The sequence below is a fragment of the Myotis yumanensis genome, unplaced genomic scaffold (assembly GCF_028538775.1).
Source record: "Myotis yumanensis isolate MYYU_CA2020_CCGP unplaced genomic scaffold, mMyoYum1.0.hap1 SCAF_13, whole genome shotgun sequence".
NCBI lineage: Eukaryota > Metazoa > Chordata > Mammalia > Chiroptera > Vespertilionidae > Myotis > Myotis yumanensis.
Genome location: NW_027223764.1, coordinates 22,457,604 through 22,483,724, shown reverse-complemented (window position 1 = coordinate 22,483,724; position 26,121 = coordinate 22,457,604). Strand labels below are relative to the sequence as shown.

Genomic DNA, 26,121 nt, shown 5'->3' with positions numbered 1-26,121 from the left:
AGGCCATGGTCAAAGTTCAGGGGAGATGGGCGACCCTAGATCCCGATCCCTCAGTGAGATGCCCCGTGTGGCCAGGCTCCTCAAGCTGGGGTCTTGGAGGGATCTTCTTAAGGGCATGAATTCTCCAAAGGAATTTTTTATTTTTCATCTTAATGCTGATGCTTCCATCCTTCTATCTACAGACATGCATATTAGAGGTCAATTGAAGGATGACCTTACAACCAATGCTACACAATTTCAATGCCTGCATTGTGTCTGTGACCAAGGGGCATAACTGAACAGCTGTGGGCAAACAAGAAAAGAACGGATATGGGGTTGATGATAAATGACAAGAGAAAATGACCAAAACTGTAAGGACAAACATAGCAGTGACTGCAATGAAAGTGGTGGCCACCCTTGACAGCTAGCGCTAGAACTGGGTGATGTAAATATTTGCACTAAACAGCGCCATCTGCACACTTGGGGTGGCAACAGAGCTCACGCAAAGTGGTATGACCTACAGTTAAATGAATAAAGTTGTACAGGTGTGTATTTACTGTTTAATTCCTCAATTGGCTTAGGTCAAAACTGGGGGTTGAACTTCCTTTTTTTCATTAAAGGAAACCCATATATCACTCAACGTTGAGCAATACTGATTCCATTGATCTGTTGGGACGCAATACCTGAGTCACCGTTGCTTGTACAAGCATCTCTCTCTATCTTCCTAATCTTCGTGGGGCTGAATCCTCTGGCTCCCATGCGCTGTGCTACTTACCACAGCAGAGACACCCGTTCCTACCACAGAGACACCTGTTTGGAGGGGGCCTCTTCTGCTGGACTGCCAGCTTCCCAAGGGCACAGTCTGAGTCTGGGTCCCGCCTCCCCACAGGGACTTGCTCAGAACCAGTGGTCACCCAAGGTCTGCCTGATGGGTCTGAAGTGTGTCTGCACAGCCCGGTGCCCTGGGACTTGTTGGTATCTGTTTTCTTATGTCTGTCGGCCCACATCGAGGGCAGTGATTTTCTAAGTGTGGTCCCTAAACCGGTATCACAACGTCACTTGGGAACTGGTTAGAAATGCACACTCGCAGGCCCCATGCCAGAATCAGACACTTTGTGGATGGAGCCCAGCCACCTGTATGTTAACAAGCCCCTAGGGCAGTGGTCAGCAAACTCATTAGTCAACAGAGCCAAATATCAACAGTACAACGATTGAAATTTCTTTTGAGAGCCAAAATTTTTAAACTTAAACTATATAGGTAGGTACATTGTTATTAACTTAATTAGGGTACTTCTAAGGCTTAGGAAGAGCCACACTCAAGGGGCCAAAGAGCTGCATGTGGCTCGTGAGCCGCAGTTTGCCGACCATGACCCTAGGGGATTCGAGAACTCAGGTGTGAGAACCACTGCTCTGGAGGGAGGAAGGCGGGCTGGGCACTGTGCCTGCCTCTGTCCATGGTTATTCTACCCCAGCCGCATTCTCACGCACGTGTGCTGTCATCTGTGTGAGTGTGCAGGCCTCGGTGCTTTGGTGTGTTCCCTTCTCCCACCACTCTCGAGCGAGCCCACCCAGGAAGGAGGACCAGCCACGTTGCAGCCTCAGAACAGGGCTTTGAGGAGCTGGTACAAGAGGACCACGGGGCATCCTTCCCTTGAAACTGATCAACCTTGTGAACTTCTGCCTCTTCCTTATGACCTTTTCCCATCATGTTAGAGTCTCTGTCCCCTCTCTAGTTTCCCGTCTTCTAATCTGGCTCCTCCTTTTCTCTATCTCTTCTTCCCAGACAATTTGACCACTAGCGAGTGCCACCTCTGTCACTCAAAAGATAGAAAAATGAGTATTAACCTACTATTATATTGAAAGATGATAAAACGGAATATACTTTGGGTGTAACTCATTTCTATACCCCCAAGCCCCAGACACTCAGGTCCCCGAAAGGAGCCAACCTCAGCAGGGCCACTGGAGGGTCACGTGGCAAAACAAACTGGCACAAGAGGCAGCCTTGGCAGCACCAGGATTTCAACATGCCGACCTCAGGGGAGGGGGAGGAGGCCGAGGCCTGAACAACATCACTTCAAAGCTTTGTGCTTCTTCGTTTGTTTTATAATATTAAGTTGCATAATCTCGGCTGAGAAATGTCAAAATTAAGGGAACAAATGAAACGCCTCTCACCCTCCATGAGCTCACCCCGCTGCAAAACTCATTTCAAAATTCGCCAGTGAGGCTGCAGTACTGCTGGGCACTTTATCCGAGTACCTCATTGTACCACTGAGAGGCAGCATGGTGCTCTGATAGTTCAATGTTAACGGGACTAAAGTTTCGAGGTTGGTGTAAAAGATGCATTGCTAGCTAACTTTTGTAACTTAAGTTTCACTCAACCATCTCTTAGAAGAACCTTGTCCTTGTCCACACGGAAGCTAACACACAGGGACTAAGGTCTAAGGTTTCTAAGCAGAATGCACAGGCAACATGGTATCACGATGAAAGGCAGGATGTAGAGGACTGGACGCATGGAGGCAGCCGATGCTCTAGGCATGCAGAGGGCGTGTGCCAGCAGATCCCGGTCCCGCAGCCAGGCATGCTTGAACATACAGAGTGCAGGACATGATGGGACTCATGTCCACGGGCCAGCCACAGCGAGCCAAAGCGAGCCTAGGGAAGCCAGGATGACAGAACTAATTCGGCCTACAGCGGGCAATGCTGAGGGGAGGCAAATATGGCTTTGGGTCAAGCAGCAGATCGAGGCGACCAAAACAGACCTCTGACCCAGATTTCCTTTTTGCCGTATCGTCTATATTGAGGAGGTCCCCAAAGCGCTCATTAGTGATAAACTGATGGTGCGTTGGAATGACGCCCGTGTGGCGCCGAGCTGCAATATCGGCCTCTTCTTGCTCGCGCTTAAGTCGTCGCTGGTCCGCTAAAAGTTTCTGCCATGAAATTGCATAAAATGGGCAGTGAATCATCTGGTCCAGGGCATTGGAAAACTGCCAACAAAAACAACTGAGGAAAAGGTGCCAGGTCAATAGGAGGAAATTAAGGGTTAGATGCTGGAAGGGCTTTATGGCCACAACTACATGTTCCGCTATGACCACCCCCTGGCGCCACTCTGCATAGGAAGGAGACAACCCTGCACAGGAGAAACCAGGGGACACTGGGACACAGCGAAGGATGAAGTCCACACAGTTACACTGTCTGCAACCTGCCCCCGGCTCAGCCTACAGCCCCCTACCTCCTTACACGCGGCAGCAAGGCCAGGTGACCCAGGTGTATCCATGCATTCGTACGCATGCTGGGCTGGCGGCAGGAGGCTGAAGTGCTGTCCTTCAGCGATGCGTTCCCACAGCTGTTCCCACGGTGGGACCAGGGCTGGCTGACTCCTCTACCCATATCTGACTTATTACACCTGCTATGGGCTTTTACTCTGAGGGGTCAAGGGCAACAAGGTCATTTTTGTGCTTCCTATGTCTGTTACTCTAAGATGCTTGACAGAGTGGAGCTGCCATTTCAGCAAACAGCTCCTCTTCTCCTAGGCCAGCGATCTTTTCTCTGGGCACAGTTTTTGGGAGGCCTCAGCCAAGGCTATGTTTGACTGACAGAGCATCAGTTACTTTCTTGCTATACTTTTAAAGATAACTGTTTCTTCATTAGGTGAAGTGAAAGTGAGTTTAATTTGTAGACTATAAATACAGAAGATAAACTAAGAATGATGGTACTTGTGTTTAGAAGAAACATTCTCCCCTAAATTAAGGAAATAGGCATCTATTTCTATTTTGAAAGATCTTTTAAAATAACTAAACAATGTTGCATTTCCTCATTGCCTACTGAAATGACCCTATGGAATAGAACTTTAATGTGTTTTCCTATTTCATACCAAACATACATCCTTGGGATTAACTTTTTTTTTTGTAGGAAAAGCATTAATTATAACTGACGATTCCTACGTTCTTAATAAAACATTAGACTTTTTTCAGAAGGAAATTAAATGCCTGTGACACCTAGCCCCAAATGACGGTGGGCCCAATTTTCCTATTTTTCCAGGGTCACAAATAATAAAGTAACGACTCACCAAAGGTCGTGGGATTTCCAATGCTCGGGTAAGGTGTTGTGAAGATTAAATAAGAAAAGACAAGGAGGTGCTTTGCAAGCACATGGAGCCCTGGTTTCCAGCTCTCCCTCGGGTATAAGGCAGCGTGGATGTGGCCCTGGCAACCACCACCCTCTCCCAGTCCCTTCCTGGATGAGCAAGGAGGTGACTGGTGACCACGAATGTCCCTGCCAGGGCTGACATGACCATTTCCTGAAATGCCACCATCATCAATGTGGATAAGAAAGCATTTGCTAGAAACACGCCAGCACTGATACCCATGAGCTGGGAGTGTGCTTTCCCTGGAGCCGTGGGAAGGGACCGACGCTGAGGCCAGGCCTCTGGTGGTCTGGCCCAGGTCACACGAAGCCAGTGAAGGTGGACAGGGAACGGAGCACTTGGATCTGACCTCGATAAACCCACCTGCCCCGCAGTTTCACCACACCAGCCAATACCCTGGGGAAAGACATAGTTTTTAAGGGCTTTTGAGCAGTTCAGGAAACGAGCTGCTCACCTTCTGAATGCACCTCTGAATATACCAAACGGCTAAACCAACTACGTGAAATATGCCTCCCGGGGGGCAGGCAGCGTTCTATCACAAAACCTTCCGTGCTGGGGACTTGGTCTACACAGTGAGTTGGAATGCCCTCCTCCACCACAGCTTCCGGCCCGCAGGGCCGCTCCTGTGGCTCAGTGATGGTGAGAGAACCGAATCTGCTCTGTGGCCTCATGACACTCATGGTGTCTGAGCGTTTCACCTGGTTATTACAAACTGCTCTTTACATCAGATTCTTCCTCTTCTTTCTTCCCATGGACACGTGCCAGTGTCTCACTGAGCACTGCCTGCGTTATGCCCGGAGAGGGGAGAACATGTCTTTTCTGTCTTTTGTCGCACCACCCGGCTCTCCTCAAAGTTGGCCTCACCCGAAATCCTTAAGGAAAACCCACCCAAACCCTGAAACCACCATGAAACAGAACCAGGGACTTCAGACTTTGCAGAGAAAGGAAGAGCTGCGTAGACATGAACACCCTCCACCTCCTGCCGCCAGGCTCCAGCCGTTCTTCCAGCTCTTCACTCACGACAGGAACAGGCACTGCAGCCTGTTTCATCCACAGGACCCATTCTCCTGGGCACACAAAGTCTAGAAAGCACGCCTCGTACCAACACTGCGTCATAACAGACGCTGTGATGTGGCCGTCAACGGATAGGCAGAGCGGCCACCTCCTACATCCCAAGGGAACGCACTGCTTTCCCTGCCCTGTCAGTCATGCCCCCACAGCTGCAAGGAAAGGGCTCAGCCTGAAGCTCTTGGTGGGAGTTTAGCAACGTTTATTGGGGCATCTCTTCTTCTGAGTACAAAGGCAACATCAAATGGTTGCCTTTTAGTGACCACAGTATGTATCATGGTCATTATTCTTCTCCAGTTTCCGCTTCCTCCTACTGCACCCTTCCCAACATGAACTGTGCTTGGTGCCAACAGAGGGATGGCAGTACTGGAGAAACATGTGAGAGGATTTCCCTAGAGGATAATAAGGCCGGGGTCTGGCGGAGGGATGAAAGAGCAAAGAGCAATACAGGGTGGGCCACCTCTTCTTGGACCTCCTGGGGGGCAGCGTGGCGTTCAGAGCCCAGTGCCTTGAGAAAATCTACTTTAAGGGAAAGTGGACCGCAAGAGGCCTGACTGCGCCAATGTCATATAAAAAGTCACTTCTGACAAAGCTAATCTTGGCTTCCAAATGCTAGGCCACGTCATCTCTCTGGCGGATATCTGGGATGTTTACTTCCTTCATATTTTTCTCTGCCCAAAGCCAAGAGATTTTAGAGATGGCACTTACTTCTTTATCATCATGACGCCTTCGGATGAATTCTTCTGTGGATTCCAAGTAGTCAGCTGGTATAAAATGTCTTGGTGATTCTGAATCTTCAAAAGAACAAAGTAGAATTAAAACAGGCAAAGATTTAGTGGGAAACCAAACTGGGAAAAGATTTCACCTTTCATCCATTCTAAATAGCAGATTTTTTACAGTTGTAGAGACCAGTGATCAATGATCGAATTCTGAAGGAAAGAACCCTCGAATTCCCCCCACGTTTTGGATTCACTTGCGAACTAGTGTAATACAAAACTCATTACAAGGCAAAAGGTGAGCAAAAAGAGAGGACCTTCTCGGACAAGTGTCCCTGCTCAGAGGCGTGCAGGATCTCACAGGGACACACTGTACACACACACACACAGGCCACCGAGAGCGGCTGCCTCTCAAAAAACCACGGCGAGTCGGGGTTGGTGCAAACTGCAAGGGGCGCAAGGGTTCAAATGAGCCAATTTCTCAGATGAGCTAAACGGCCAATTTTTCTTTCGAAACAGAGTTTGGTGGTTAGTCTAGATGACATGGGGGCTTTGTTTTTGAAGAAGTGCAGCCACTACGAGCCATGATTAATTGCCAAGCAAAACAAACAGAAAACAAAGGACAGACCAGAAAATGAGCACCAAGGGCACACAGGAGGAGGGGACAGAGCAAGCAGAGTGGAGACAGGAGCTGAGACTGGGCAAATACACAAAAGGCCACCTCCGTGGGATGGTCCCAGTTCACTGGGTGGGTTGTTGTTTCTGTCCAGGCTGTGGTCTGAGTACGGCATAGGGTTCCCATTATCAAAGGCCCCCGGGCAGTCCTCTGGGACCGCGGGTCTCTCCTGAAGGGGCTCTGCGGTCCGGCCCAGCCTGGCCATGGTGTGTCGGGAAGACAGGCGCTTGGGCACCGAGGGCTTCCCCCCGGCGCGGGGCTCGTCCTGCTGGGGCTGACCGGGGAGGTCTGGCTTCCGGCCCGCCGGGGGGCCTGAGAAGTCCCCGGGGGCAGGCTGCCTGGGGTGGTGCTGGAGGGGCTTTTTCAGCCGGAAGGGGAGGGGGCTCATCAGGTAGATGTTCCTGAGGAGCGCGCTGCGGTCCCCTCTGCAGTCCGGGCGCCAGTCGGGCTGCCGGGAGGCCTGCTGCTCGTGCTTGCGGATGGTGGTGAAGCGGGTGTAGGAGGCCGGGCAGGTGCCCTTGCACTTGTTGAGGCGGTGTTTGGGGAAGTCTCCGTGAACGCTGCCGCCGCTGCCCTCCCTGCTATCACTGGAGACGTTGGAGCAGTGGTCAAGCTCGTCGGAGCAGGTGGAGAGGGGCTCAGAGGGCGCCAGGCCCCTGAACCCCAAGGGGGAGTCCACCATGCGGCTGCACGTGGGGGAGGCATAGACCCCCCCGGGGTTCATCCCGTCCACCTCCCGGGGCCGGAGCTTGGTGGACTCCAGGAGGGACTCGGCGGAGCGGGCTGCGGTCAGGCCGCTCCGGGACAGCACGGGTGTGGGGGACTTGCTCAGCCTGCCCGACAGGTCCAGGGACGGCATGGACCGTGACCGCTGGATCAGCTGCTCAAAGGCCGTGATGCGGGAGGAGACGGTGTGCTTGGGGATGTGCTCCGAGCCCTCCTGGCTGGGGCCCAGCTCGCCCCTGGCCAGGGCCAGGCTGCTCCTCTCGAAATGGGAGGCGAGGTCCCGCACGCTGGAGGAGGCGGCAGAGCCCAGGAAGAGGCCGGCTCGGTTGATCTGGTGCATGTCCCGGTAGAGCATGGTGAACTGCATCCCTGCCTTCCTCGAGAGCGGGCAGGGCCTCCTGGCGCTGGAGCCGTACTCCTGCAGGCTCAGGGTGCTGCTCGACTTGCTGTCGTAATCCCGCCGGGAGCGCATGAGCAGGTTCTCGATGCTCCCACCCACCTGGAGGGGGAGCCCTCTCTTGGAACCGTTCAAAGAAACGGAAACACAAAGGTTCTCACAGCTCTGAGCCTTTTCTGATGGCAACAGGACACTCTTCTGTTCCTGCAAAAGAGCGCTGGGAGCGGAGAGCCTGGGCTTGAACTTGGAGGGGAGGATTTCTGAAATGCAGGCTTTTGCAGCAGACAGGGGTTTCTTGTGCTTACACACAGGGCCTAAGGCATTGCTAGTGTTAACCGTTCGGCTATGAACTGAAGATGAAGAAATCATGTGAGCATTCCCACCTTTACGATCCACTGGAAAGCATGCAGAATAAAATAAACAGACCCATTAGGTTAAAGCTGAAAGCTGCTAAAAAAAAGGGAGAGGTAACATGCTCATTTGTCATAGGTGTTTTTATTTTAAATTTCCAGTCGATGTCCAGAAGCAAAATAATCTGTGCTGCAAAGCAGGTGCAAAATGCAACAAAAAAATGGCCACCTTGCTAGTCAGGAAAGGCTAAAGCTCAGCTAGTTTCTAAGAAAAGGGGATCAGAACAAAAGAGAGAGAGAGATGCTTCAGGGAGAGCAAGGCCGGGGATTAAAGGAAGGAGAACTATTCATACCAGAAAGAAAAATGGCCGGTGAGAAACGGGGGGAGGGGACTAGGACGGCTCAAAGGCCTGGAAGTGGACCCGCACAAGACAAAAGTGATTCCAGTAGCTGGAGGTTCACCCCTGCCAACACCCCGGTGACAGTGTGGACGGGAGAGACACCCGATGAGGCAGACAGGCGAGAGGCCTGCAGGCTTCGCGGGGTTACCTTTCGTGGAGGCCGAGCTGGACGGGCGCTTGAGCCCACTGAGGCCCTGGAGAGGGATGTCTCCACCTTCCAGGACGCTTTTATAAATCTGCCTCTCATTCTCCAGGCTCCCGAGGTCGCCGGGAGCCCCATCGGATTCCCTCTTCACTGCGTGGAAGTTGGAAGAATATATACTAAGAACAATGTAATTTTAAAAGGAAGAGAGAAGAGGGGGGAGAAAAAGAATAGGAGTTAGTATTTTAACATTTGTCTAAAAGGTACATTTCCAGCTGAGGGTAAGAAACACACTTTCCGGCTTTCTAACCAAGCACCGCCCTTTCTAAGGAGCATTCCTACGCAGAGGTCGAGTTTGACAGGCAAGGCAGGCCCACGGGAGCCCCTTGTCCAGATAGCGAACTGCCCTAATTGAATGACTGATTTGTGCTTTCGCAGAATAACTGAGAAACACGGCTGGGGCAGGGGGTAGGAGATAAGATTAGGAGGTGGGGAGGGCAGGGCAAGAGATGCTGTGGCCCAGGTGCTGCACACAGGATGGGGCAGTCACGAATATAGTTGGAGGCCGGCTGGCGTGGCTCAGTGGTTGACTGTCGATCTATGGACCAGAACGTCACGGTTCGATTCCCAGTCAGGGCACATTGGGTTGTGGGCTCGATCTCCAGTGTGAGGCATGTAGGAGGCAGCTGATCAATGATTCTCTCATCATTGATGCCTCTCTCTCTCTCTCTCTCTCTCTCTCCCTCCCTCCCTCCCTCCCTGAAATCAATAAAATATATGTATGTATAAAAATAACGTAAGTGGAGCCTCCGACCAGTGTTGGCAACTTTAAGTCCAACTTAAAGTTGGACTTAGATTTCTGGGTTATTTTTCTTTGGCCAATGAAGCATTAAAATCAACCATGAAAAGAGGAGGCCCAGCTGGGGCTCCAGGACAGTCAGCCACTAAGTGAAAGGGAACCTGGGTTCTCCATGCTTTCGCGGTGCCAGCCACCTCTGCACCCACTGCTTTCAAGATTCATACTCAGAACATGATGCTATGTTATGAGGCTCACCTATCGATACATCCTTCACTCACTGACATAGCCTTCACTTACTTTTATCTTGTTGAAGTCCTGGGTATTTTTGCAAGTTCCCACAAATCCTTTTTGGAATGAGGTGGGCCCCAGAAAGGATGAAGAACACTCACACTGAACCGCCCCTTCCCGAGGCCCAGTGTCCTGCGTCCTCACCCGCAGACACACTGACAGATGGATGCACAGGCACAGATAGGGAAGGACTCCTTCCCCGCAGACGTGCCCAGGCCTTGGCCAGGCTGCTGCTCGGTCCTACTGAGCTCCGTTTGCTGGAATTCTCAGCTCTAAAGATGTCAACAGCTCGGTGGATGCTTCATCCCAATATTTTATTATGAATATTATCACGTGCATAGAAATGCTTAAGGAGCTGTAATAGTGAACACCGATGTGCCCGCCCCCCCGCCCAGGTCCATTGGGCTGCATCTGCTTTATCCACATCTGTCCCCTGCCTTCCCTTTCCCCAGCGATCACAACAGAATTCCTCTGATCCTCACAAACAACCCCATTCCTCCCTTTTTCGGAGCTCTCAGCCACTGTTCTAGAACATCTCCCCACAACTGTGGAGGCAGTGCCCCCCCTCCCCCCCCCCCCCCCCCCCCCCCGAGCCCAGGCTCGCACACCACGGAAATGGAATCTAAGGGAAGAGAATCAACCCTCACAGCTGAGAACATACAGGCAGGCGGCGGAGTGAGCCCACAGAGCAGCCCGGGTGGCCTCCCCCCAGGCCATGCCCTGGTTTCTAAGAGCCCACAGGACTATAGGGCCCATGAGGACACTCAGCATGTATTTGCTGAATGAATAAAAGGTCACATTTTCTGAAAGCAAATTTGGCCCATGTGATCTGATTAAGAATATGTTTTGAACCATAGCGAGGGGGAGGGTCCCGGGTTCAATTCTGGTGTCAATCCCTGGCCCTGGTTAGGGTACATGCGGGAGGCAACCAGTCAATGTTTAGTTGCTCTCTGTCTTTCCCTCTCCCTTCCATTCTCTTTAAAAAATGGAAAAATATCCCCAGGTGCGGATTAACAACAATAACAACAAAGAATATGGTTTGATTTGTGAAACGACGTACTTAGGAATTCTTCTGCAAGTGTAAGAACTATGTCACATTTACTTGGGGCTCTGAGCTACTGACGTCAGTGACCTCAGGCCGTCGGAGCAGTGGAGAGAGAAGGGCTGCAGGATCGAGGTGGCCGGTGGCCTGGGCTCAGGCTGGCTGTCCTTCCTGGTGCCGGGGCCCTGCCTGGAGGCCCACTCCCACCTGGAGACAAAAAGGCATGGCTTTCCCAGGTGAAGAGGCTGGGCAAGGGACAGGGCTGCCACCCACGCAGCTCTGGGCTCTCTGGCTTCTGCCTGCAGGGCATTCACAGATGTCCCCGGTTCTGACAGACCAAAGCCACTCACTCTAGTTGGGGGTGGGGGTGGGGGGGGGGGCTTCAGGAGACTAGCAAGCTGTCCATGCCGGTTTAGACCAGTACAAGTCATCTAACCTGGCATTCCCTTTGGACTTCCTAATTGAAAAGAAATGTGCCTCTTTTCGAAACTTCCCTTTCGCCATCCACACTCTCTTTTTGGCTGCAGTTCCTGATTTTGTCCTTCAGCTGAAGCCCGTGTCTCCTCTGTCCATTCCATCTGCAGACAGACCCATGGACAGGCGTCCTTCAGGCCTGCCAACCAACACAGCTGTGGGACCGAGGTCGCTTTTGTGAGAGGAGCACCTCCAAAGCTCTGGTTTGGGGCGACCAGACCTCAGCACAGAGCGACTCTGACAGTGGCTTCCACCCCGCTGTCCTTAAACTGCCGTGGCCTCAGCCAGAACGACCGACCCATCTCCCCTCGTTCCTCCTAACTTCTCGGCCATGACACCAGCTGCGGACCTCACACCTCCCCCTCCCCTACCTCACCCGCTGTCAGAACTCACCCCGCCCCCAACGCCACCCCATTTTCTGGCTTTATTCCACCCATTATCACCATTTTTTCCTGCTTCCCACCAGAACGACAAGCCTGAAGCCCTCAGGAAACCTCTCAGGATGGACTTGCTATGGCCAATTGTTTTCTTTCTGATACCGAAGCCGACATACTTTTTCCAGATGTGTGACACTTTTGCAACTTGTTTAAAAACAATGTCTAAAAGCTCCAGTACAGTGTTTCTAAGTGAATTATCTTCCCCAGGCCTCCTCATTGGAAAGACAGACACCATTTGTCCATTGTACCAAAGGGGAAACTGAGGACCAGAGCGGTGAAGGCCTCTGTCAAAGGTCACAGTACCGTTGGGTCTTTGCTGTGTTCAAACAGATCAGAGAGGGTGAGAACAGTATCCTCAGTCACCAATTCCACTCCAAAACAAGCCAGGCTCGGCAGCTCGGCTCTGCAGCCTGGGCGGAGCCAGTTTTGGGCTGAGGAAGAGCAGGCCAGCAGGAGGCAGTGACGAGAACGGACCCCCTGGCTAAGAGGCAGTGCTGGCTGCTGAGTTTCAAGGGGATTCGACAGAAACTCACTCGAAGAATAAAGTGAGAGAACAGAGCAATCATTTTAGGACCGAATGTTTCCAATGTGCTAACTGGCCGGTTCGGGATTCCAGCCTGACTCCAACAGGCAATGTGATCAGTGGAGGCAAATCCGCTCACTTTAAAAACTTGGGAGACAATCTGTTTCTCTCAGCCTCAATTTCCTTCATCTACAAAACTATTAGGTGTGGTGAGACTGTCCAAAAAGTTCACCTTCAAATCCCTTTTCTACAAAGACATTCCTTTTGACCTCCAGATACATACACTCAACTGCCTTCTAGAAGCTCCACTTAGATGTTCCTCAGGCATCTTAAACCCAACACATCCCAAACCAAACCCAGCTCTGTTCCTCCACCTCCCATCACCCAAGCCAGAGAGCCCAGAAAATCAACCCCTTCTCCCTCTCCTTGCCCTGCAAACTTCACGAGTCAGCACGCTTTGCTTACTCCGTCCTGACACAGCTCACATCAATCCCTTCCGTCTCTACCTCCCTGGACCCACCTCCCACCACTCACCCACACCTGTGCAAACAGCACACCACCACTCCCCCAGGCTCCACCCCATTCCCCTCCAGTCACTGCAAACTACTGCCAGTGACATTTCTAGAAAAGATCTCACCATGTCATTCCATGGCTCATTTTATTTATTCAACAAGTATTTATTGGACACCTACTACATGTCAATCAGTCTCTTAGGTAGAGATTCAATAAGGAACAAAACAGACAAAAAAATTCCAGCCTCATGGAATCCACTGTTCAGAACCATTTAGTGTTTTCAGGAAGAAACAAAAAGAAACAGTTTTCAACTGGCTATGGGAGAGGGCGTCTAGACAATTTGGGAGGGCAGTTCATCTTCTAGCCTTTCATAGCATGAAAAAAAATTTACCTTTTCTATTTGTAATATAATATTATTTTTTAAAATATATTTTATTGATTTTTTTACAGAGAGGAAGGGAGAGAGGTAGAGTTAGAAATACTGATGAGAGAGAAACATCGATCAGCTGCCTCCTGCACATCTCCTACTGGGGATGTGCCCGCAACCCAGGTGCATGCCCTTGACCGGAATCGAACCCGGGACCTTTCAGTCCACAGGCCGACGCTCTATCCACTGAGCCAAACCGGTTTCGGCATATTATTATTATTCACTTTTTATTTGCAGCTCCTCTGTAAAGCGTACCTTTCTTCCTCCACGAAACAGAGGTGTTCCCTCCCTCCTGATCCCATCACTGCATGCCCCGCACTGGATTCTGATGGTTGTTTACAAGTCTGCCTCCCATTACACTTGGTTTTTCCCTTGAGGGAGGCAGTTTAACTGATTAACCTTTGCACGGCTGGTGTCTAGCACCTTTGTTCAATAAATATTAGTGGAATAAATGATTTCATAAAATTAAATGCCTACACACACACAGATTTATGATACATTTTCAAGCCCTGGAAGTTTCTAATATTTCATCAAGTTCTCCAGGCAATGATTTGTGTTTTGATCTTAAGTTAGATTAAGGGAAAAGGGTGTTTTTTCTAGCGCACCATCACCACTTAGGAAAGCAGCAGCTTGAGTGCCACCTGCTGGCCAAATAGAGTAAAGCTCTTTGGTTAGGCAAAGACTGTATTCAAACTAACCAATGCTGAAATGCTAAGCAATGATGAAGAGTAGGCTACACTGTTGATTTATAGGTCTGGTAATTCCACAGAAATAAAATACAAAATTTGGCATACATTGTGATCACAACTATAAAAATATATTTTTTGAGAGGAAGGACTGGTAGATTGTATTAGGATATTAGAAAAATGGGTGAATTTTTTCCTCTCTGTTCCCAGGTTCTTTTAATATTGTGATATGTAATCAACTTAATTAATAAAATTCTAAACTGAAGTCTCTCCAAGATATTAAAGTGGATTCAAAACAACACCATCACTTCCCCACTGACCACAGAGTCCTGCACCTGGGCCATTGTGATTCCTCTTTCTTCAGTCCTTGGGTTAAGTCAAATCTTTGCCAATGTTTCTTTCAGCAGGTCATTCCTGTCCATCGGGTGAAGGGAACCAGATTCAATCCACAAGTTTCCGGCCTTGGTGCTGAGTTGGATTTTAGTTAGTTAAGATGCTTTCATTTATTCAGCAAACATTTAGTGTGCACTTTCCTATGCGTCAGGCACTGCACTTAAGCTGGCTCCTCATCAATTCCAAACACAGAAAAACCTTATTCATTTGAACAAACTGGGAGAAAACCAAGCCCGAATTTCTGATAAATTTCCAAATGGTAGAATAGCAAGCGGAAACAAACCTCATCTATCCCTGCCACATATTTCCCGTGAGCTAGGGTAAGGCTGAAAAAAACAGAGGTCTTTGGAGACCTGTTCCGATGATATAAATAAGAGTGCTGGGTAAACGAACATATCAAATAGCTTTGTGCACATGAATCCTCAGAGTCTGACAGCAATTTTCGGCAGTTTGCATTAGGCCCCTCAATCCTGCTAACACAATATTACAAATAGTTGCTTAAATGGTTTTTTTCAATCATTTGAAGGACAGTAAGTTATAGGATGCTTTCTATTAGTTTATTATCAGTATGGTGCAATGGGAGCGCCTGCCAACACCAGTGCCCTGGCTAGTCTGGTCTGAGGAGGAACAACTCCACCACATGCCAGCTGCAGAGCCGTGGCTGTTACACTCCTGCTTCCTCACCTGTAAAATGCGGATTAAAAATAATGCCTGGTCCTGGGATGTTGCAAGGACTAACTGAGGTGAAGTACGGAAGCTGCTAAGCATAGGGCCTGGCACATAGTAAATGCTGAGTAAGTCGTTCAAGTCACCACTTCATTTAAGACCCGTGTGTTTGCCGAAGCCGGTTTGGCTCAGTGGATAGAGCGTCAGCCTGCGGACTGAGGAGTCCCGGGATCGATTCCGGTCAAGGGCATGCACCTGGGTTGCGGGCACATCCCCAGTGGGAGATATGCAGGAGGCGGCTGATCGATGTTTCTCTCTCATCGATGTTTCTAGCTCTCTATCTCTCTCTCTCTCTGTAAAAAATCAATAAAATATATTAAAAAAAAAAAAAAAAAAAGAGCCGTGTGTCTAACTCTGACAGGCTGGGCACTGCTGTCTTTTTCTGAATATTCTTAATTCTTAAAGTCTGCTTCAATCATGTGCCACTTTTCTTTCTTTCTTTAAAATATATTTTTATTGATTTCAGAGAGGAAGGGAGACGGAGATAGAAACATCAATAATGAGAGAGAATCACTGATTGGCTGCCTCCTTCACGCCCCCTTCTGGGGACCGAGCCCGCAACCTGGGCATGTGCCCTTGACCGAAATTGAACCCAGGACCCTTCAGTCCACAGGCCGACACTCTATCCACTGAGCCAAAGTAGCTAGGGCCCACTTTGCCTTCTTATTTACTAACATTCCTTTTTTTTTTGTTTTACCCCCAAAAATACTAAGGGACAATTATGCTCCTATTTATTATGTAGCATAGTGCCTTGGTCCAGGGAAGCTAAGGAATTCACTCAGCTGGCCACCTGAAACAGCTTTTTGTCTGTGCATTTCAGGGAGATGGATGGGGCGAGGGGGCAGAGGGGGAGACCAGGCAGCAGGCTTACGTTATGCAATCCTGGGAACGGCAGGGCAGGGAGAGATCTGGTCCAACCAGGCTTTGGGCAGTCAGGACCCCCAAAGTGACAAGCTTTGTCACTGACCAAAGGGTGACCTGAGGGACCAGTTTGCTGGGAGCTGTGGCCTTGAAGCAGCCCTTCACCTGCAGATAGCTTGAGGCCATCTGTGGGTTCATTTCTGGGACCTGGAGGACCTGGGGCTGGTCATCCTTGGGCTGAAGGGATAGTTCAACTATCTCCTTAAAACAGAGTGAGCCTCAGAGCCCAAGGTGGGGGGATGGGGGGAGAGCGGGGGCAGCCTGATGATATAGCTGAACTCGGATTCCTCTCTGTCACACCGGCGGCCTGACGACCAACCCAACAGTGAGTGCAAGAGACGATACCGACCTGCTCCAAGACAGAGCTGTCCTTTCAGACAGGAAACTTTCCCCCTACCTGCTGTCCTAATACATCGTTTCAACTTCTTCTCAGACTCTGGGGTCTGTTAATCATAGCCATTAATATACACATTTATAGAAGAAATATTAATAGAATAGATCTGGCTAGAGATTTGGTCACTACCTTAAGAGGATGAAGGGTTTTTTCCAATTTTCTAGTGAAACACTCCAATCACAGCTAATCGACTTTCAAATGAAACCACTCTTGCAAAATGCCCAAGTGACCATAGGTTTGTCACACATGTCCATGAACTCAGCGTTCAGATCAAGTCAGGCTTCTGTCTGCACAGGCGAGCTTGTCTCACTGTGGATCTGCCCGGCCCAAATGGAACAGGTAATAGCTGTGCCTCCCCTTCTGGTCATGCTTTGAAGAGTAAGATACAGACACAGCGGTGATGAGGTGATGAGCTGCTTCCACCAGAACAAACTCCCACACCTATGGGTGCACCTGGCGTGATGGAGATGCAGTCCTCGCTCTCAAGGAGTTTACAATTTACTAGAGGCCCGATGCACGAAATGTGTGCAAGGAACTTGGCCCTCGCAGCCCCAGCGTGGTCCGGAAGGTCGTCCGGCTGTCCGGTCTAATTAGCATATTACGCTTTTATTATTATAGATTAGAGTTATACAAACATAGTAACATAGTTCAGGCAGAGCAGCAGAAGTCGGGGTCCTAAGAGGTCCTAACCTGAGACTGGGTATAGATAGGCTCAGCTAGGGCTTCTCACACAGGCTCGAATGCTTGTACTTTACCGTGTGTGCAAGGGGCAGGCAGCACTGAACCATTTGCAGCTGGGAAAACAGCTGCCTGGCCAAGTTCTGAGACAAAGTCTGGGAGAGGGTGCAGGAAGGTTGGGGATGGGTTGGGATGAGTTGGAGGAGAGGGTGCAGGAAGGTTGGGGATGGGTTGGGATGAGTTGGAGGAGAGGGTGCAGGAGGGTTGGGGATGGGTTGGGATGAGTTGGAGGAGAGGGTGCAGGAGGGTTGGGGATGGGTTGGGATATTTGGAGGAGAGGGTGCAGGAGGTTTGGGAAAGGCTGCCATGAAGTGAGTGAGCTGTGCACCCATCACCCAGGGAGAACCCTAATGAAGCCACATCTCTGAGAAACAGACAGGTGAGCCCCCTTTCAGCCCCATCTTTCCAAGTGTCAGGTCCAGCCCAAGGACCGGAACCCCATCCCCAACCCCTCACAAAGTCACACCTCCCCCCACAAGAATCAGCCAATGAGGTGAACTTGGATCCTAAACGCATACTAATACGCTCACGTTCTAAAGGTAATGATGACAACACAGGGAAAAGCTTATCAAAGTTAATATGAATCATCACAAAATTCATTTGGAAGAGGAGAAAACAAGGAAAAAAATGGACGACCAGAACCGAATTGCTATTTATCACCAAACTGTACATCATTCAAAGCCACTAGACTGCTGCCTATAACACACACTTAGGTCTAGATTGTAAGCGTCTCCCGTTTAGACATTCCATACAGTGAGCCTAGAAACAAGGTGGCAACTTACTATCCAGGAGGCTCTGAAGACATTTCCGGAGTGGGGCTGACTGCTGAGCTCTGCAAATGTCAAAAAGAGAAAGAAAGAAAAGTGAACATGATATTTTGACTCAGATGTTTCAAGCCAAGGGGCGTCCCTGTCCCTTCGCTTCCTAATGTAGCCAGGGCCTCTGGGAGGGGGGGCCTGGCTGGAAAGGTCTCGGGGCCGGGAGGGAGGGGCCCTCTTTGTCTCTGGTCTTGACCTCCCGGTGGCGGCATCGAGGCTCCCTGGGTGGGTCAGGAGATGGCCGCCTGGGCCCTCTGGGGGACAGGCCCACCATTTGGCCAACATGCATTGACAGAGCACCCCCTCCCCCAGCATGCCCCGGCCTTCCGACCCCCTGCCAACCCCCTGCAGACTCCTTCATGCGCCCCAGATGCCACATCCAGAGAGAGGGCCACCCGAAACATTAGGTGCAGAATGCACAAAAACACATTTTAAAAGACCACAGTGGGTTTAGATGTTTGTCTGCCCCCGCAGACTCAGACGTGCAAAAAGGGGGAGAAATGCAGATTTACAGAAGCTATGAATGGCCACCTCAGCCTCAGTGGGAAACACTTTATAAGATTACAGACCACGGTGCAAAAGGAGGAAAACAATCGGGAGCTACATGCAGAGAAAAAGCAACACACTGTGTAGTTTATTTAGGGTTTCTGTTATCTTGGAGAGAATCAGGCAAAGGGTTCAATATATTGGCTCTTAAAAATAATGTGGTGGTTGAATAAATCAGTGAAAAAGTTAACTTTCAAAGATATTCCTAGCTCTAATACTGACCATTTCAAGGAAAACAAACTACTTGGAGGAGAGATATTTGAGGAAAGGAAACACCAGGAAAAAAGACTGTGCAGGAAGGAGGTAACCTCCCTCAGGGGCTCAGCCACCTGGCCCTCTGCCTGCTGGTCCTGGCATTTCTGAGGGCACCTCCACCCCAGGAGGTCCCCGCCCTCTCTCTCCCCATTACTCCTCAGAGAAGGCAGCCCTCTTACCTGCACGTCCGTCCGTCCGTCCATCCAGCCCTTTGCCTGCGCTGGTCTCCCTGCCCACCCTTCCTCCTTGAGCCTGTCCTTTGGCTTCTGCCCCGTTCTGGGTCTCCCCACCTCTGTGGACGATGCCCCGGTCTCCAACGTGGAAAAGTGTTTGCCGAACCTGCTGAGCCCTCTGGGCACACGCCCCTCGCCTTCCTCCCATGATCACATTTTTAATCAGTGTGTACCCCTGGGGATTCCAGTTCCTCTCCACAGACTCCAGCTCCCGTCCACCACTCAGCAGCCTCCAAAGCTTTTAGAAACCTCTGGATTATCAAACCCACTGGCCTTTCCTCAGAGTCGGGGTGGGGACCTCTCTGGAGCACTGGGTCACGCTCAGACTGCTCCTCCCGCTCCACTTCTCATCTTTCCTCCTCCGTCTCGGGAATGCTCTCTCTCTGACCTCCCCTTGCTCTCCCGCTGCCACCAGCATCCCAACAGGTCCTTATGGATCTTCCATCCTTTCAACGGGATCCTCCCTTCAATCTTTCATCTTCCCCAGGTGGGAGTCTTCATCTGTCCCCGGACGTCAACCATCACCTCTCTTCAGGGGACTGCAACTGCCTTTGTAAGCCTCTGCCCGCCTCACAGAACCTAGTCTTACATTTCAAACTGTCAGCTGCATATCCCCTATGTGATACCCAACCAACATTCAAAACAAATGACCTAAAACCAAACCCTTCATCTAACCTCTGCACCGACTTTCTCCCCATCTTTCTTATGTGACGTACTGATGTCCCCACGGCTCCCTCTGTCTGGACCAAGGGCCACGTTGTCTGTTTCCATCCTGTCCCCCAGTGGCCGCAGCTGTAACCCCAGCTTCCGCTCCTTCCCTGGGCTACGTCCCTGGCACTCACATGACTTTTGGTGCCTCGTCACTCACGCTGGTGGCCTGACCCTCCTTGCTTTCCTAGCTCCGCTCACAACCTCCACGCTCCCTGCCGTGGTCTGCGGACCCTCCCAGCCTCGAGCAGTGCCCACATTCCTCTCCTATTTGATGTAAAGATCCCCTTTCCTTCAAGGGTCTCTCTTGTTTCTCCAAGGAGCCCTAGGAGCAGATCTCCAAACACTGGGTATTTTCCTTCCGCCGGGGGCCCACTTACCTTGGACTCCCTCTCTTCCTGACCCAGCCTTTAATAAACCAAGCTTTGACACCGCTCCACTTAAAAATACCAGTGCAGGCCGAGTTTCAAATGCTTGCCTGTGGCCCGGCGGTCTGGCCCCTGGAGTGTATTTTTTCATTGAGAACTTTCTGACCTTTCAAACCACAAGCAGGGCTGTTCTGGCAGCGCCTGCACTTAGTAAGCGGCGCTCGAATCGCTGCCACGCTTTGGAGAACGATCTCCAAGGCCGGTGCCTCCCAAGGCTGCAAAAATGACAGCTGTCAAAACACGGCTCCCTGAGAACCCCGAGAAGGCGTTCCAAGGCGAAGGCAGGAAAGGAAGAGGGCCGCCCCTGACAGCAGCGGAGGGGGGGAGCATGGACATCACCAGCCACCCCACGGATACCTGGAAAGCACCCTTTAAGGAAGATGTCAAGCTCCAAAGAAACCAAAGCAAAACTGAAGTTGGGGGAAGGGAATGGAAAACCGCAGCCAGAAAGCCATGCAGCTTCACAATAATCAGCGAGACAGTCCCCTCCTCAGCGACATCCCAAACCGCAGAGCCAAGAAGACAGAACCGCGCCGGGACAGGCACTGACGGCAGGAGGAAAACTCAGAAGTACCTGCGCCAGGTCTGCACGGGCTGCTTTACTAAGCGTCTCCGTTTTTCCTACATCTGCCTCTAACTCTGTGCGGCAGAGGGTGGGCTCTGTTTCTAGGTTAGTCTGGCACGAGAAAGAAAAGATGAGAAAGAGGGTTTTAGTTTAGGCGACAGGCAGAGAGAATGGAAGGTTAAGTTTGAAAAGTGAATCTTCTTAGGGTTCTATTTTAATAAAGGCAGAGATGGCAGGATTAAACAAAGAGCTCACTGGAAATTACCAAAAGCCACGAGAACAGAGAATGCAGCGTTAGGCATGGAAAATATAAGCCCCACGGTAATCAGAGCTTCAAAACTCTCTTCTCCTGGCTACAGAGAACTACAAATACCACAACACCTGCTGGGAGGAAATACCTACTGTCTCTCTTTTCAGTCTGGTGACTGACAAATACTACATGTCAGAGTAAGTCATTGCTTAAAAAGCACACACACCTCTATACAGCAGTCTATATCTCAGAGACTTTGTTAAATAGATTTATCACCAAGCAAAAAAAAAAAAAAAAAAAAAGTTATCAAGTTAAAAAAAACAGTGATTGAAGAAAATAAGAGCAAAACCCCACAGCACACTCACACTAACCAGGCCAGGAGCACACACACAGCCCCCGGAGAGGCACGCATTACCTTTCTATCCTCTCTAGGAAGGATAGAGCAGTCTCCAGGAGTATAATCCCATATCTTTTTGGGAGGCTGATGGGAAGCAGAGGAGGAAATGGAGAAATGAGCATAAAGACAGACACGGAGACCGGCTCACACAAAGAGGGGCACACCAGGAGGACTCATCAACAGGGAGCTAAGCACGGGCGTGGGCGCTAACTGGGAGCTTCCTTTCTACGTTTCTGTCTCAAGAGCAGATCATGGTTGGAGTCCAAATATTGCAAACTTAAAAGACACAAAGAAAAAAAAAAGCATTAACACCAATTTGAACAAAAATCGAAACTTTAAAAATTCCCCATTGTTGTTTTCAAACAAAGATGGCCACTGAGAGCCCGCATTTCTGAAGCAGGCTTCTCCACTGTGAAACTCATTGTTCCTCAAAGTGGCAATCTGGAGATTTGGCCAGTGGAGGGTAAATTGCACTGAATGTGTTTTCTGTGGTTTGTGGCAAGTGTACCAGATGGGTGTTAAGTTTCCCACGGTGTGACTAGGCAATTTTAATCATCGTTCCCTGCTTGCTTAGACATTAACACTGCTAGTGGTAGAGCCATACCTTCCATCTCCCTTAGAGAACAGAGTTCTACTTTGCATTTAAACAGCGGACTGTAAGGCTATTTTTGTTTTTTCCTTTAACTCTTCACGATAGAATTAGGGTACATTCCTAAAACAGAAATCTGCCAGGAGAACTGTTGTAACGTTTAGTGAGGGAGGGGTTCGAACGTAGGACACTGGAAGTTACCAGCTACTCTGCCCCCAGGTGAACCGTCTGTTCTGTCCACTTAGACTTGAAATTTCTCATACAGCTCCCCCTCCCCTCTGCTGTCACTTAATAGCTCCTGGAATATTGTAATTATATTCATTATAACCAATTAGGGAAGCTTATTCAAATTGGTTTACATTGTGACATTTTGCCGTGAGCTTACTTATAGAAATCACATCAATTTCTATAGAAGTTGGGGGGGGCACGGGGGGTGTGTGTGTGTGTGTGTGAAGCTGACACCCAGGCTCTTAGTAATACATTTGCAAACGAAAAGTAATCTGATTTCAAGATGCATTTACTACCCACAGCAACAGGACAGCAATGCGATCTCTGTAGACATATACCCTGCACTTTATAAAGTAAGTGCTATTAACAATCATCATTTTTCTTTAAGCGCTTTACACACTTCACAGATGGTTCAGATGGGAAGGGGACCTTTGAAAGTCACATACAGTCTCCCTACGTGTCCTGACTACAAAAAATAAGACAGAGCTTACAAATTAAATTGGTTGTCAATAACGTTCCCCCAAATGGCCCCTGGAGTCTGGAACGACTTGATGTTCCACAGCACTGGTTAGAGCTGAACGGTGTTAGAGTCAGCTCTTGCTGAGTGTCAGCGTGTTTGGTGGATTTCAGTGAAGGGGCTGAAGAAGGAAGGGGTCCAGGGTAAATGAAGGTCTAGCATCAAAGTCCTGGCAGGCTTTCCTCACTCGGGGGGGGGGGGGGGGGGTCGAGTGGGTGTGGAATAAAAAGCAGAAATGATGACCCACACGCTTTGGTAGGAGTTTTAATTTCATTCTGCTTCTGAATGATGGCAAAACCTTCAAAAACAACTTTCCTGGTTTATGCCACGTTCATTTATGTCTCTTACCCTTGTATGGCCCAGAGCGACTGGGGTAGGAGAGACGTGAAAAGAAGAAAAATATTTCTCCCCACCTCCCCTTCTTACCAAACGCTGAGAGTGTCATCCAGAAATTGCTAAAACAGAAATCTGCCAGGAGATTCAACTTGGTTTAACTAGATAGGAAGCCCACCCTTCGAATGCCTCAGACCATCGGAACTGTGGTCTCAACACTGTTCCCTCCGGATAGACAGCGATTATGTTATTTTGGTAAGTCTTTAAAAGTTTTGCCTTTCATTACTTTAAGAGACCTGCACAAAAAGGAGCAGTCCCCTTTAAGGACTGTAAGGTCTATGTAAGGAACACTCGTGGCTTGAGAGAAATGACATTTTGGAAAAGCATTTCTTTAAATAATTAAGAGGCAGTTAGAACAACAGGTTGGGGACACGAATGACAGGAGGTCCCAGGATACGAATGGGCTGTGCTCCCAGGATCTGTGTGGCTGGGGGCACTCAGACCAGCTTCCTGCAGAAGCGGTGTCATTCACCGAGCTCTCAGAGAGCTGCTTAGTGTGTGCTGGGGCAGAAGTACTGTCCCTTGCAGACAAAACCAGGATTATTTGCAATGACACTTTTGGTTAAACAAATGATTAATTAGAATCATTTCATGTTTCCTAAAAGCTAGCATTAAAGAGAAAACTATTTTAGTTATTTTGGCCAATGAGGAGACAGCTAGAAATTTGTGGACCTGAATGGACTTCGAAATTCAATGGCATGGACTTTTGCTTATACATAATTTAAAGCAAATAGCTTTTGTTTTCCCTGATGGAAATATGGTATTATTATTATACCATAATATATATATATATTATTATATATACCAGTCACTGGGGAGAGGGGAGGAACTACGTATATCAAAAGGATTTTCTGTGAGATAACTGAGCAGGTTTTAAGAAAAAGAAAAGGGTTACAATATTGTTAAATATTTGAATGTGGAAGAGACTGCCTGGGTAGACTCCACTGATGTCTGAATGGTGGACAGCAGGGAAAAAAGGGAGAGAAAGGAGAAGTGAGGTGTGCGTCAAAGCTTTGGGAAAGGGAGATGGGGCACACTCTGGGTTAGACGCTTCCCTCTCCACTGGTCACTAGGTGGCGCTGTTCACCCAGGACAGCTTAGCTGCTAGTAGGAGCCAGCGTCCCAGGAGGGACAAGGCAGGAGGAATGTCTGGTCCTACAAGCAGGATGTTTGCAAGTCAGGTGCTCCTCTCAGAAGATGCAGGAACTTTGAAACAAAGCTCAGCATCGCTAAATCAACAGAGAAATCCCAGAGCACCAGCTTAATTTGTCTTTGTCTTCATCTTAATAAAAATATACACCATGGAATTTAACATTTTACTGAACTATAAAGTTAATTCCTGTCTGCAGATAAAACCATCATTCCAAACCACGGTGACTCAAATACTGGAGGCAATGCTTAAGTCTCACATGAACATCTAATGCAGTGGTTCTCAACCTTGGCTGCACATTAGAATCACCTGGGAATCTTTTTAAAATCCTGATTTCTGGGCCTCATCCTCCGGAAATTCTGTTTCTTTGTTACTAATGTTGTGGCCTCACCCCATAACAAAGAAACAGAATTTCTGGAGGATGAGGCCCAGAAATCAGGATTTTAAAAAGATTCCCAGGTGATTCTAATGTGCAGCCAAGGTTGAGAACCACTGATCTAATGAAATATTTTATGTTTATGCGCTTAACCCCCCACTTGTAAATGCTTTTTGCAGTTGCAGTGGTGAACATTTAAAGTAACTGGAGTTTTAAAGTCAGTTTCCAGTCATCTCCGGTGGAAAAATGAGCTCCCTTCTCCCTTCTGGTGGGTACTCCTCCGAGTACAGGGCTAAGAAACCTTCCTTTAAGTACCCCAAATCCTTTGGTACCAAAGCCAACTCAGACACATAGGGGAAGCTGTGGAATATTATTAGGCTCAACACTAAACTTGCTAGAATTCCTAACTCTCATTTCAAATTTTGGGAAATGTTATCCTAACTCATAGAGCTCATTCCCTAAAAGTTACCCGACATAGGGTTGTAATCGTGGATCACATCTGCATAGACCCTTTCTGGCCGGCTTCAACACTCCCCTTGCACAGGTGCTTTTAGAAGCTCTATCCGAGGCAGTGGCCATGCTGGTCTGCTCACCTGTGGTGCACTGTCCTGCTTATCTTCAGTATGCCACAAGGACTTTGGCCACGGAACTGAACTGACGGCCAATTTAATGTCATCCACAGGCACGTGGCATTCGTTGCTAGTGGTGGGAGGGACTGAGACAAGCTAGGATCTAGTTGTGTCTCTCGGGATTTTCTGGCAATAAATCCGGAGCTCACTGTCCTTTCTTGGTGAAGTAAAGCAACGGAAAGCTTACAGATGGTAGTGAGACCAGACAATCCCACCAGGACAACCGACACGGGGCTCCCCGCTCCCCGAAGTCCTTACAAACAGATCTGATTCCTTAGCAGCGACAATGCAGCAACAGCATGATTTTTAAAAATGTCTATAACCACTGAAGCTATTAAACTTACCGGTTTCCCAAACTCCAATTCCGAAAAGAATTTATACCAAGGTTCATTCTTTAAATCTATCTCTTCTGGGCTTATATCCCGACTCTATAGGGGTTGGTGACAGGGAAATGGAAGAGAGAGAAGGATAACATTATGCAAAGATTACATAGGAACAGGCCAGTAGAGATGCAGTGGTTTCCAGATATATACAGAACTGCATTCAATAGCAGCAATCACCCGTTTCCACGGACACTGGCAACATCACGGAGCTAAAACAGATGGGGGAGGACGTGTTTATAGAAACAGGGCCCCCGAGCAAGGGAGCAGTGGGCGCATCACGCTCAGTCCCAAGGCAGGAGGATGGAGTGTGGACGGGGAACTCTGCACACACTGCTGCCCCCCACAAATACGAATGCGGGGATAGCAGTATTTCCATATTGTGGGAGAAAAGAAGGACCTCATCTCCTCTTCCCCAAGAACTATTAGTTATGAGCAAATAACCTGGTGAGCACACCAAACATTTAGCCACTTACGCCAGGTGAGTAGAGCAAACGATTTTTACGGGCTAGTACAGTTTTAGTACTTATTTGCAAGGCTGCCTTAAGGTTTTCAAAATAAACGCAAATTTTGACACTTTTATCCAAGCCAATTTGTTAATACTGCATCTTTAATGGCACATGAGTAGGTGAGAAACCATGTCCCTTACACAGTAAAGTGAAAGATGATATAAGTAACAACAGAGGACACGAGTGAAAA

At 49.1% G+C, this 26,121-nt stretch overlaps 1 protein-coding gene across 40 annotated transcripts in view; it reads right to left on the bottom strand.

Moving 5' to 3' along the window:
- The window catches only part of SORBS1 (sorbin and SH3 domain containing 1), a 217,758-nt gene that overhangs the window by 29,245 nt on the left and 162,392 nt on the right, over positions 1 to 26,121 (bottom strand). For 13 of the 40 annotated variants that reach the window (XM_070432626.1, XM_070432627.1, XM_070432630.1 and 10 more), the window contains 5 exons: positions 25,387 to 25,470; positions 17,743 to 17,792; positions 8,606 to 8,778; positions 5,900 to 5,985; positions 2,739 to 2,906 (listed from right to left, as the gene is read on the bottom strand). In XM_070432626.1, coding sequence (XP_070288727.1) covers positions 2,739 to 2,906; positions 5,900 to 5,985; positions 8,606 to 8,778; positions 17,743 to 17,792; positions 25,387 to 25,470 — 561 coding nt within the window. Of the gene's footprint in view, positions 1 to 2,738; positions 2,907 to 5,899; positions 5,986 to 6,628; positions 8,102 to 8,605; positions 8,779 to 17,742; positions 17,793 to 20,522; positions 20,625 to 21,178; positions 21,245 to 25,386; positions 25,471 to 26,121 lie in introns of all 40 variants that reach the window. The other 27 variants (XM_070432621.1, XM_070432622.1, XM_070432623.1 and 24 more) reach the window with 7 other exon arrangements.